General features: G+C 36.1%; 2 protein-coding genes across 9 annotated transcripts in view; one reads left to right on the top strand and one right to left on the bottom strand.

Annotated features, from left to right (window-relative positions):
* Positions 1 to 13303, bottom strand: part of LOC115447351 (transient receptor potential cation channel trpm) — a 266806-nt gene that overhangs the window by 176794 nt on the left and 76709 nt on the right. The gene's annotated exons all lie outside the window — the stretch shown is intronic.
* Positions 4283 to 10784, top strand: LOC115450901 (venom carboxylesterase-6). Its single transcript, XM_030179051.2, has 3 exons — positions 4283 to 4513; positions 8237 to 9480; positions 10298 to 10784. Exons 1-3 carry the CDS (start codon positions 4328 to 4330, stop codon positions 10557 to 10559), a joined length of 1692 nt encoding a protein of 563 aa, XP_030034911.2. The 5' UTR covers positions 4283 to 4327; the 3' UTR covers positions 10560 to 10784.

Below are 13303 nucleotides of genomic sequence, written 5' to 3'. Positions count from 1 at the left end.
CTTAAAATATAGATATATATCCATAAAAAATAATAAAAACGTAATAACCCAATGACCTATTTTTAACATATTAAGCAAAAATATAAATTTTATAAATAATTAATGCATGCATCACATGTAATATTAATGAAATTAATTTAATGTTATATTATTCATAAATTATTGAATACATCTGTTTTTATTTCACTTATGTATGCATACTGCCAAATTATAATAAAATGGCGTAGTACACACGTGTAACGTCATATAATGTTACTATAATTTGCAAAATTAGTCGAAATTTAAACTTTACCAAACAAAAACTATAATATTACGTATCAATAGTTCCGTATAGACATTTTATCTGCCAGGATATAATGAACTCAATAATAGGCTTGGTAAAATTAAAAACAACTTCAATTCTTTCAAAACTTTGTAATTACGATTCCAACTGATATTATCTGATGTTAATGGAAATCGATCTTTGCCAATCAAAAGATGGCTCTAGTCTTTCCGATTCCTAAAACGGAGCAATGATTTTAATTACCCGCGTCAACTATTACATCCTCAAGTGAAATAGGTAAATTTTAATCCAATAAAAAAATATTATAGAACATTGTATTGAATAAGCCTACAATGTTGGGCAAATGCCTCCCCTAGATCCTTCCATGAACCATGATCCTGCGCTATAGTGCACCAGTTATTGTTAAATGAATCCAAATAGTCCTACCGTCTCTTTATCGGTCTACTTTGACGCCTACAATCAACGTCAGGGCTCCATTATAGGACATATAAAAAGATATAATATCAGCTATAAAAATATCGCTTTAAATAACACACCATTTCCCACGTACCGATCGGCGAGGTCTACAATATTTAAACGGTGTACAGATGTCACAAGTCGTATTTACGTGAAATATGTTTGGGCACGTAACAGTACAAACTATTGTGGTTATTATTTTATAAACAACGTAATGTCATAATATTATCTTTATATTTTTTTGTAGGCTACCGAGTAGGTCTTGAGACAATCATGACTATACGTGAGCAACAAGATTTCAGAGCCAAATTTTAGTTTAATTATCAGCTTACTTTTTTTTTTCATTTACAAACACGGAAAAGTGACCCTATAGCACCTGATGGTAAGTGAAGAGTCCAATAGAATGTCGACTGACGAGAGATGATTACCTCTCAGCAGTCGACACAATTATGCCGGCCTGTTGGAACCGGATATACACAGGCTGATCCCGGAACGCGACACACTTCGCGAGCGGGATTAAGTCTTCGTTAATTACATTGGCCTATACTATGATTTTGTTTTTATTCCATTGAATTAATAGACAAGATTCCGCTCGCCTAATGACAAGGATCACAACTGCAAAACACAGCATAAAAAATTGTATATAAAAACAATTACCCATAAATGCCTTTTGACACATTACGTCCGTGGTAAAACCGACCTTACACATAGACAACATAGTTGAAACTTGTTTTGGTTAACAATACGCTATAAAACGTGACGAGCATTGATTGAACACATACGAGCAAATTACAATTCAAGATCAAGGCTTTATTGCACAACTGCGAACGAGGAAAAACTTACTAAATACAGGCTTGCGTGTGAGGTCTGACTTGGTATGGTTCTTTGAGGAATTATTTTGAATGGCGTGTACTAGTATAATTTATACAGGGTCATTTTGACATTGCGTTACTAAATGAAATCACATACTCGTCTTCACCTTTGCTGACATTGTGCCAAAAATCATCCATTAATGACGAATATTTTTACCAATAATCCTGGTTTTAGTTTTTGTGATTTTTTTATCATTTTGTAGTTTACTGCGAGGATGGCGTGTGCATGAGTGTATTTCTGACTGAAAGTATGAATGTTGCCGCTGCGACAAGTTCTCTTAGAGTAGTAGTAGTGACATTAGGGCGCGTAAAGTTAAAATTAGTTTTTATTAATTTTTATTTTGTTCAAAACTTACACATTTTTATTTTACATCTACGGCTCAAGTGTTATTTCCAAGTAGATAAGTATGTAGTTTCATTTAGTAACGCGATGTCAAAATGACCCTGTATATTAATAATAATATCAGCTCTGTATTACATTTTGTCCCACTACTGGGCACGGGCCTCCTCTACTACTGAGACGGATCAGGCCTTAGTCCACCACGCTGGCCTAGTACGGATTGGTAGACTTCACACGCTCTCAAAATTCCTATAGAGAATTTTATAGTATGTAATTATGTATTGTTATTATCAATAGAAATGACAAAATAAAATGGCGGATGTCGTAATAAAGTTGGTTTTCCTAATGTCGTATGAGACTGTCTATTCTCAGAGAAGCATATAATTTAGCCTGGTAACTCCTATATGCCCAAATTGGAATATTGTACCAAAATATACAAACCTACAGATTCTCTAAAAATAAGTAATTAATATTAAACACGCAATGAATCCCACTGCGATAGTTTACTGTTCACCAAAACACGCCGAGATCTATTTATATTTTATATCTGATACAAAAGGTAAATATGAATCAATCCACCTTTTCTTAATATACAGAAAAATCCAACTATAACAAATAAAAATCCACAAATACTGTTTTAAAGTAGTTGGCACATTTGGTATTACTTGGTCCAATTATTCTATTATCGTGTCCAATATTCATATTTCCAATACAGAAAAGTGAGTGCCCTAGTTACACCTCTACCTACCTCTCTCGGGAATTAAAGCGTGATGTGTGTATAAGTTACCTAACTCCAACAAAACATAATTTATTCATGGATAACATATTGACTGTTTAAGAATTTCCACCCAGACTTAGCTTCAAGGATTAGCGCGTTGCAACATACAAAAGCTTATATAATAGTATCGCGTGAGATTTTATGCAAAACAGCTATATCCACACATTGACCGCGACATTGTTTACACATGTAGTTTTAAAGTCAAGGCTATCTGGATCGATTCTTGTTATAGTAATGTGGAGCACAAATAATATTTTAATAAGAGACGATACATTTTTGGAAATAAAATTTAAAGTGGTAGAATCATATTTAACGGTAAAAAGAAAGGACCACTATGTCGATTGACGAGAGATGGTTGTCCCTCGGCAGTCGACACAATAACACTTTCCCATCGTTTTTCTGTCAAACAGTGATGTTTCGCCGGTCAGCAAGACTATTCAAACTACATAAACTTACTAATATAAATGCAAGAAATTGTCATAATGTTTGGATGTTTGTTAGAAGTAACCGCGGACAAATCTAAACGGATTTGGGTGACATTTGGCACATAGATATACCATGTCCTGAATTAACACACAGACTACTTTTTATCCCGTTAATTTGCTCCCGTGGGATTTTTAATTTAATTCTTTAAATAGATGGCGCTAGAGTCGTACAAATTAAGCTAGTGTTTTAGGGTCCTACGTAGTCTAGAAAGGATTTTCAAGCGAGTGGAGTCACGACCACTACCTAGTGATATTATAAATATTATTTACAGTGCTCTACCATTTGAATTCCTCGATATAAACTACTTTTTATGTTATTTTTGTACCAAATATCTATGCCTAATCTTTATTTTTACACAATCTTATCTTGTGACACACATTCGAACATAAAATTTATCTATTTACAATTCCCCTTAAAGCAGGGATGACGAACCAATGCGAGCCAGTGATGGCACGTGACGAAATAATTCGGGCACGCCAGTAATATGCCAAACATTGTATATGTATTTTTCTTAGGGCTTCATTTCGCTGAACATCAGATGCAGCGAAGGCACTTTGCCGATACCAAGCAACCTGGTTTGATAAAACCGGTCCTGGATAGCAGGATACAGGCCATATTTTTTAATAAATAATAGCAGCTTATCCATTGAAGGTTCACTATCTCTACCTTAAAGCGAGGTGGGTCGCCCAAAACAAGCAACAAGAAAATTAGTTGTAACTCTACCCACCCCTTTAATAGAGTCTTGATCTTATTATATTCCTATTTCATATCAAGAAGATGTATGTTTGTGAAATGTTCAGTGGAACTTTATTCAAGCATGGACTTGCCCGGGCGGAACCACGAGCGAAACTAGAGACAAATATTAATATAAATGAAAAATATTTCTTCAAGTTTAAGATAACTCCGGCAAGCGTCAAACTTAGTTATCATAAGAAAAATATTACGACCAATAATTCCAAATTATTAAAAGCCAAACACCTAAACCCCGCAAGATTAATCAAATTAGCTACACAGTATACTGTAGACCTGTGTAACGTTGACTCATCCTTAAAAAAACTATGACATCATTGATAAAAGGTAGACGTACTCGCTGTATTCGGCCCGCAACCACAATGGCGGGCGGACGCGTGTTAAAAATTTGTGTGCTCTGTGCGGTGTTATCAAGTGCGCTTGCGCAGGAAATAAGAGTGAATACCACTGAAGGTGTTGTGGAAGGAGTGAGGGCGCCTGACGGGAACTATTTCGCGTTTTACGATATACCGTATGCCGGGCCTACCTCTGGTGAAAATAGATTTAAGGTAAACATACTTATTATTAGAATAAACATTGTAGCATGAGTGGGCAATTGTATGTTAGAATACAGTAGCTATCACGCGGGGCGTCTGGAAAAAAAAATACAGAAAAACTGATCTTAAATAAAATTAAATGCCATTCGAACAGCAGCTTCTTCTCAATGTGAATTTTAATTTGTTCAATAACTGCAGAGTTCACAGAATTAGAACATTATTATCAACTTTACATGTGTTTTGATTTATTAAATCTAAAAATTCATTCAATTGACATCATAATCAGTTTCATAACTATATTATCAGTAGTCTGAAATAAGGTATTTCAAGTGTTGCAAAGATGTGTATAATTTTCACATCTGGCCATGTTGTTATTGTGAAGTAGCTTGGCTTGATTCCTTAGCTGGGTTTTGTACACTTTGTAAACGGTTTATCCAAGCATTAAGTGTCAAGAGAATATATAAATAAAACGAATTACGTAATTTAAATTAAGGAAGCTATATTTCTTACGAGACTAGACATAATTATTAATATGTTTTTTAGTCTATATTTGTGATTACACAAACCAATTAACATATTATCCGGTCACGTGTGTTTTAGTTCCGAATCTGTTCGTAAAATGTTTTGTAGTATCAACACTTGTGAAGAAAGTATTTAACTTTCTATTACTTTTTCAAAGAACAGGGATTTTGAACGGGTGTTTAGACTTTTTGTATCATCCACAGATTTCTTAAATTGTACTTATAAATACATCAACAAGTAGTCTTTGCCCGTGGTTTCGCTGGCGTGAAAAAGTTTATTAAAATCAGTTTAGTTCCTGAGATTAAGACGTTCAATCAAACTTTTTAGCTTTATATATTAGTTTAAATTACTGTAATTAAATCGTCATAGAGCTTGAATATAAATTCATTCCATTTGCAAATTACGTAACCGAAAACTATATATTATTTCGTATTTAATTGTCTCTATTAATAATTAAATTCTAAAATATAATGTCAAGTTTTCGAAACAATCTATTGCGATTTAGATTCCAGTAAAGAAAGTCTCAGAGATTCTCACATATAATAGTCTATATAATATATAAATATCTATCATCGAAGCGATGAGCAAAGTATTATCTTCCTATCAAGCACTATTGTGTGCCTCCTAAATTTTATTGAAGACAAAATAATTACTTGACATGACGTCATAACATTTAATGTCTCAGGGTGACGAACTCTGTTCTATTTCTCTTTCGGTGGCACGCCAAAATAGGCTTTATGCGCCTGATGGTAAATGTATGCCTAAAAACATATCGACCGCCAAGAAATAAACTTCTTGGGACAGTCGGGAGTCGGGACTGTTTAGCCGGCCTTCTTAATTGCTTCGTTACGCTCCGCTGTTTCAAACAGACTAGCACAGTTTTGTCGACTGACAAGTTTTAATCGTCTGTCGGTAGTTGACTCCGTTTTTTTTAACAGGCCGGCATAACTTTGTCGACTGGCAAGAGGTAATCGTATGTCATCAGTTGTCACTATTTAGACTATATGACTATATTTAGACTACACTTATGTGGAGTCGTAGGGTCACTGTCATGCCTGTATCAAAAAATATGTTCCAGGTAGTTGAGTGTTGCTACCATTAGCCAAGCGTCTATATAAACCAATTCCTGGTGGCTTCCCTTTTGTAATTTGTGTAAAATCTAATTATCAATACAACGATTTGCATACTGCATTTGTGCATATTATTATTTATTTTTATGTTTTCGGGTTCCATTTCGGAAAACACCCTTCGCGACTGCTTGCTAGTATTAATTGCCGGATATGATGCTTAGCATCAGGCGAACGGTTTACTAATTTCTTAGTCGTAAAAATTCGATTATATTTTATTTCCATTCCACCTGTTGCACCTCAGACAACTCATTTGCTTATCAAATTCGATAACCTTGCTATTAAATACGCAATTAGTGGTTCTTACGATTTATGAACAAGAAACATATATCAAAATATAACTTCAACATATAAATGGAATAAAGAAAAATTTATTATTTTGATAATAACAGTAAATGTCAATACATATTATAAAACAAACTCCCCTTTTCTATCTGTCTGTATGTTATCGATTTTCTCAAAATATACTGAACGGATTTTTATGAAATTTTGGTATCGAGATAGTTTAAGACCCGGGAAAATATATAGTGGGACTTTTTTCCTTGAAACTCCGTCACGCGGGCCAAGCCGCGAGCAAAATCTAGTGAAAGTGAAGTATAAAATGAGAGAAAAAGAAAACAAAAAACTATTATACCCATTGTGCCAACAATAGGAACCTTCATTCAGCTCCTTACTGCAGTATCAGCTTGACTGATTTTATAGCGCTGATTAAATCATAAGACAGACTGACTACATATTACATATACACTGGGAACAAACTAAATATTATTATGTATCAACAACATTACTTCAAAAAATTACACCCCTGAGAATTGATGCAAGGACTTCGTTCATAATCAGTTTTGAAATACCTATAACGCCACTGAACCATTAAGGCAAGCATTAAAACACCAAGGTGAAAGTAATGACAAATTGGTTTGAAGAATATTAAAAAATATAATTATGTAAGGCACGAATGTTTTACATCCCCCTCTGATATTTATACAAACATAAAGAGCAGTCTGAAAGTTTGTGAGTTTGTTTGTTTGTAAGGGTTAATTTCTTGTTACTACTGAACCGATTTTCAAAATACTTTCACTATTATGAAGCTTCAGTACTCCGGGATGTTATTGGATACTTTTTATCCCAGGAAAACATTTATCCCGGAAAACCATTTTCAGGCGGGCGGAGCCACGAGCAAACGCTAGTTATCAATAAAAGTAAATTGTTTTTTGATTAATTAATCCTTTATCTCCTGTAATTACAATAAAAATAGGTTATTATGGTCTTTAATTATAGACAGCCTGGTATTTATTTTTACGCTATATCAGTAAAAGCAAACACTACTGTATAGAATATATACTACATGCCTACTATATAGGTATACCATCTATGTTAAGGTCCTAGCAATAAACTAACAGAGGAAAAAATAGATGCTGAACCATCCTATTAATAAACTTCATGCAAATACTTAAACAGACATATATCTAAATTTGTCGTATCGTCTTATTTCTGGTTTGAATCAATGACGATGGCGGCCACTAAACCTCTGATGAACCTGCTCGTTATTTACCTTCAGCTATTAAAAAATCAATAACCTGTGACGAAACGGTATACAGCCAAGCCTTAAGATATTGGAGTCATCGATATGTTTTTACAGTTATATCTTATCATAATGCTAGAAACTTGTGTAAATGTTATCCATGACTCGATATGGAACATCATTTTAATCAACACTTAGTAGAAGTACAGTCAGCCATGAATATAGGTAAACAAATTCAAAACTGCAAATCACCTACATTAAGTTTTATGTCTTTGATCTAAAATAGTACAAACTCTTCCTAGTTTATTTCAGCGAAAAAAATTGTTGACAAGATCAAAAAAAGTGGAGGTGAATAGTAACATACATAATATATTAAAATAAAAATAAAAATGCACTTATGTTTAAGCACATTGCGCGCACAGAGGAGTATTAGGTTAGGCATAATTAAAGTTCACGTACAAGAAAATAAAATTTATGTATAAAATGTTTTACACATCTATTTTTATTCGACAGCAGAATTTTGTTTAATGAATTTTCTGATAAAATCACATTTGATCATTCCAGGCTCCTACGCCCCCGCCAGTTCGCACCCAAGTGTTCCAAGCCATCAACAGGAATACGATATGCGCTCAACCAACCTCCAGAGGTCTCGTTGGCACAGAAGACTGCTTGACCTTAAGCGTCTTCACTCAAAACTTCACAACACCAAAACCCGTACTCGTGTGGCTAAACGCTGAAGAATACACCAACACTCCAACTTCCACCATGTCCTACAGGAGACTTGTTGAAGAAGGATTAGTGTTCGTGACAATAAACTTTAGAGTATCCGTCTTCGGGTTCCTGTGCTTAGGTGTGCCTGATGCCCCAGGCAACGCTGGTCTCCGGGACATAATCCAAGGACTAAAATGGGTGCAGGCAAATATTGCCAATTTTGGTGGGCAGCCTGGTAACGTGATGTTGATAGGCCACGGTTCCGGAGCTGCCTTAGTTGATCTAATAACAATGTCTCCGCAAGCAGAGAACCTCGTGCACAAAGCCATTACCCTAAGTGGGTCTGCTCTGGCACATACGGCCGTGGCTTACGATCCTGTGGGATATGCTGAACTTTTTGGCGCCAGTTTGAGCTACACCGACAACAGCAGGGAGAAATTGGCAAAACTAATCCAGACGACGAGAACAGACTTGTTAGTAGGCGCTCTAAATAGCTTCAAGTTCACAAATAGTACGCCACTATTCGCTCCGTGCATAGAAAATGTCAATTTAAATCCAAATGACACAATACTTGCTGACGCTCCGATAAATCTTCTTAGATCTGGTAAATATCTGCAAATACCGTACATAAGTGCGTATACAACAAGAGAAGGCACACTTAGAGCTCCGCAGGCGGTGCAAGACAAGTGGTTAGAGGAAATGCAAGCGAACTTCACAAACTTCCTGCCAGTGGATATAAGACCGGGGTCGAATCTAACAACGGTCGCTTCTAGCATACGAAGATTTTATTTCAGCGAATCACCTATCGACATGGCCACAATAGAGGATTACTTAGAGTACCATGGAGACACTTTAGTTCTCGTTCCCATAGTCAGAGCAGCCAGGGAACGTGGTAATACTTCCAGCCAGAGTGTGAGGTTACTGGAATTCGCGCACAGAGGAACCTTCAACTCCGACTGGCCTTTCCATCAAATACCCTTGTCGGGAGCCAGACATGGGGCATTCTTAAATTACTTGTTCGACTTCGATCTTAGACCAGGAGATGACACAGCACGGGTTGCGCTGGTGAGGCGTATATCGCGCTTTGCTTATACTGGGTGAGTAAAATTCTAAACAGCATTATGAAATCCAATATTTTTGTTTGCCCCTGATTGGACTCACAGGCTAGGCTTTAGCTATGATGTTAAGTACAAAGTAGGTCAAATAAAAAGCAAACATTGAAGGAAGTTGCGTCTCTCAACGTTCACCAGGGTCTTTACGACCTGTTTGATTAGATGTACATTGATTGACGTTGATACGAGACTCTAAAGTGAAGTTTGTAGAGTCCAGTTTCAAATAAGCCGACATAATTGTGTTGACTGGGCAGGGCTTATAATCTCTCGTAAGTCAATACTCTTTTTGGTCGCTACTCCACTTACTATTAGGGCCATTAGGGTCACTTTACCGAGACCGTACAAAAAATAGCACGTGTAACCTGTCCAGTCGAGTACAAAATACCAAGGTCACCACCAACATTAACTATATATCTAATAATAATAATATCAGCCCTGTATTATATACTTGCCCACTGCTGAGCACGGGCCTCCTGTACTACTGAGAGGGTTTAGGCCTTAGTCCACCACGCTGGCCTAGTGCGGATTGGTAGACTTCACACACCTTCGAAATTCCTATAGAGAACTTCTCAGATGTGCAGGTTTCCTCACGATGTTCTCCTTCACCGTTAAAGCGAACGATAAATTCACTAAGAATACACACATGATTTTAGAAAAGTCAGAGGTGTGTGCCCTTGGGATTTGAACCTGCGGACATTCGTCTTGGCAGTCCGTTCCACACCCAACTAGGCTATCGCCGCTTTTTCGTACTATGTATCTACAAAATTAAATTTGTGTTGAATCTAATCTCAATTATTTCCAGAGATCCAAACTCACCAGACGCCCCACAATGGAATGCTATCACTTCGGAAACCGTGCACTACAACTACATCGAAGGGAACTCTCTCCTCAACGTCTCTGTAGTATACACTGAAGGCAGCAAGATGAATCCACATGCCATCCGTATGAACTTCTGGAACGATACGTATACCAGATACTACGTCCCTCCACCCGCTTTCTCTTCTAGCAATGTTGTTAGCTTCTCTATTGTTCTGTTGTTTTGTACTTTTATTTCTATGTTGTAAGTTTGTTATGTATTGTAATTTATACGTGATAAGTATTTCATTTGAAAATCCATGGATGGTCGATATTTATCTACCAATATGCAGTAATTACTAAGTTGTATGTTTAATGTTAGTTTTGTAAATATTATAGAAAAAATACTAGCTGTGTATTTTATTTCAAGTTAAGAAATAATTTCGGTTGATAAAAAATATGGTAATGCGCAATAAAGTTATCTAATCTGGAAATCTCTTTAGCAAATTTTTACAATTCATCCTATATTAATTATTACGATAATATTATGATTATAGAGACATAAAAACTGCAACTATTGCCACAGAATTCATTAAACTGAATCAAATTCATCGAATATCAACGTGCTTTCGTATGAACAGCTATTTCTAATCTTTGTAATACTACGAATTGGCAAACATTTGCTGGTAAAATTGGAAGTGGAGATTCCAAAATGAACCAACCCACATAATGATAGATTCGATATAATTATAGTCACAAAAACGTGCAGAACGGCCAAGGAAACAGGTTTTATATCTCATATTTTAACTTGAACAAAAGATCGTTTCGCTGTTTTGGTTTCTTATAAAAACTGCAAAATTAATTCAAAATGGATTGCGGGTCTTAGTAAATTACCATGCGCATATGTTTTACAAATTCTATCTGTTATATTGAATATATACATGTACTAACATAAAAATGTATTATGCAAAATATGTTTTAATAGTAAAGATCTTTAGGTCAATGCTAAGATACGTTCCAAATGTTGTGAGGTCATCAAATCTTTCACTACGAGAATTTTTAACTAACCAAATTAATTAATTTATGCTCTCATACTAAATAGTTATAGCAAAGGTGATAAGTACAGTAATAGGCTTAATATTCAAAATCGACTGCCTCGTTATAATAATATAATAATATCAGCCCTGTATTATATACTTGCCCACTGCTGAGCACGGGCCTCCTCTACTACAGAGAGGGATTAGGCCTTAGTCCACCACGCTGGCCTAGTGCGGATTGGTAGACTTCACACACCTTCGAAATTTCTATAGAGAACTTCTCAGATGTGCAGGTTTCTTCACGATGTTTTCCTTCACCGTTAAAGCGAACGATAAATTCACAAAGAATACACACATGATTTTAGAAAAGTCAGAGGTGTGTGCCCTTGGGATTTGAACCTGCGGACATTCGTCTCGGCAGTCCGTTCCACACCCAACTAGGCTATCGCCGCTTTTACTGCCTCGTTAGCGTAGTTGCAATGTGTAGACACGGCTCTGATATTCGGGGTTCGAATCCCACATCGGGCAAAGTATTATTGGCTTTTTCTGCTCAGTGTCAACCCTAAATCAGGTTTTTATTATGGCTTTGAGTGACGAGACGAAGTTGCCGTTCGCCTGATGGTAAGTTATAAGATCGCCCATAAACATTTGCGTCCAACATGACGATAGGCTCGCCCCCTATCACATCATTGGCTGGAACACAAACGTGAAAACCGGGTGTCCTGGTTGCAGTTCTGAATACCCCTTTCAGAGATAAAGGAGTGATGTGTGTTTGTTTTTTGTTTTATTCAAATTTGAGTAGTCAATTGTTCATGATTATCTAATGGTATATTTTTGATAGGAAGACAGCGGGGATCTTAAAAAGGTCTTTTAATGTAACCTCTTTTGTGTATAAGCGGCGAAAGGTAAGATTTTTCGAGAACCCGACACAACATACAGGTACTTATATATGCATAAATGCGGTCTGCAAATCGTTCTAATGATAATCAGACTACATAAAGGGAATCCGGCAAGAATCGGATTATATGAACACTTCTCCACTGGTATTTAACCCTGCAAACTAAATGATGTCTAAAAAAATACATTACACTACGACGATCTGTTTAATGTTCAACATTATCTAGTTAAGACAATGCAATTTATAACGCAAACAGCTCCGCCATCGAAGGAGATTGTTTATGCATAAAACCAATCGAAAATCAGCATGTTTTCAATATCAAACTCTGTATACATAATGTAATTAGATCGGACATTAACAATGTATAATGTAAACCATTGAAAGATTAATTAATATTAGCTAAAATGCAGACTATTTAAAACGTGTTAATAAGGTTTAGGAATAATGATAAATAGGTTATTTATAAAGGATAAGGGAGCACAACAAAACATTTTACGTAATTTTGGATGCATAAGATGTTATTTTTTTATGAATCGGACCCCGCAGTCAATATAAGGGGATACTGAAATCCCCCGGCTTAGGGATTGTAGGGGCCTGGAGGAAAGTTGCGGGGAGATCTTGGGAAGGAAAGTATTGGGGGAAGAAATAGGAGCCCTTTTAGAATGGGCAGAGGGGAAAAGGCTAAGAAATGTTTGTGAGCCCTCATAGGCTCCAATGTGTAGTTACAAACTTGAGGTATACACATTGAACTGTGTGACTAGTGCCGCGCCAAATGTGCCCGTGCATGGGCAGGCAAGCCGTGCATTCGGTGTAAGAACGAACATTGCATAATATGTTTGTAATATGACATGACACTTCCATTTCTAAACTGACTTGCGCTAGTATTATATGAGTCGGTGGATTTCAGATTAAAATATGTTGCTATAATACCAATAATATGAGTAGTAAGTACGACTACAACATATATACGATAAGATTGATCTTAGCAAGAGTAGGCGCTTAATGAGCCTATCTCGCTATCTCTTTCTTACACGCGCAATAATATAGCCGGTGACGTCACATATCACTTGACAACCTG

The sequence above is a fragment of the Manduca sexta genome, chromosome 16 (assembly GCF_014839805.1).
Source record: "Manduca sexta isolate Smith_Timp_Sample1 chromosome 16, JHU_Msex_v1.0, whole genome shotgun sequence".
In the NCBI taxonomy this organism is placed as follows: Eukaryota; Metazoa; Arthropoda; class Insecta; order Lepidoptera; family Sphingidae; genus Manduca; species Manduca sexta.
Note: the sequence above shows the minus strand (reverse complement) of the source record. Positions and strands in the feature narration are given on the sequence as shown.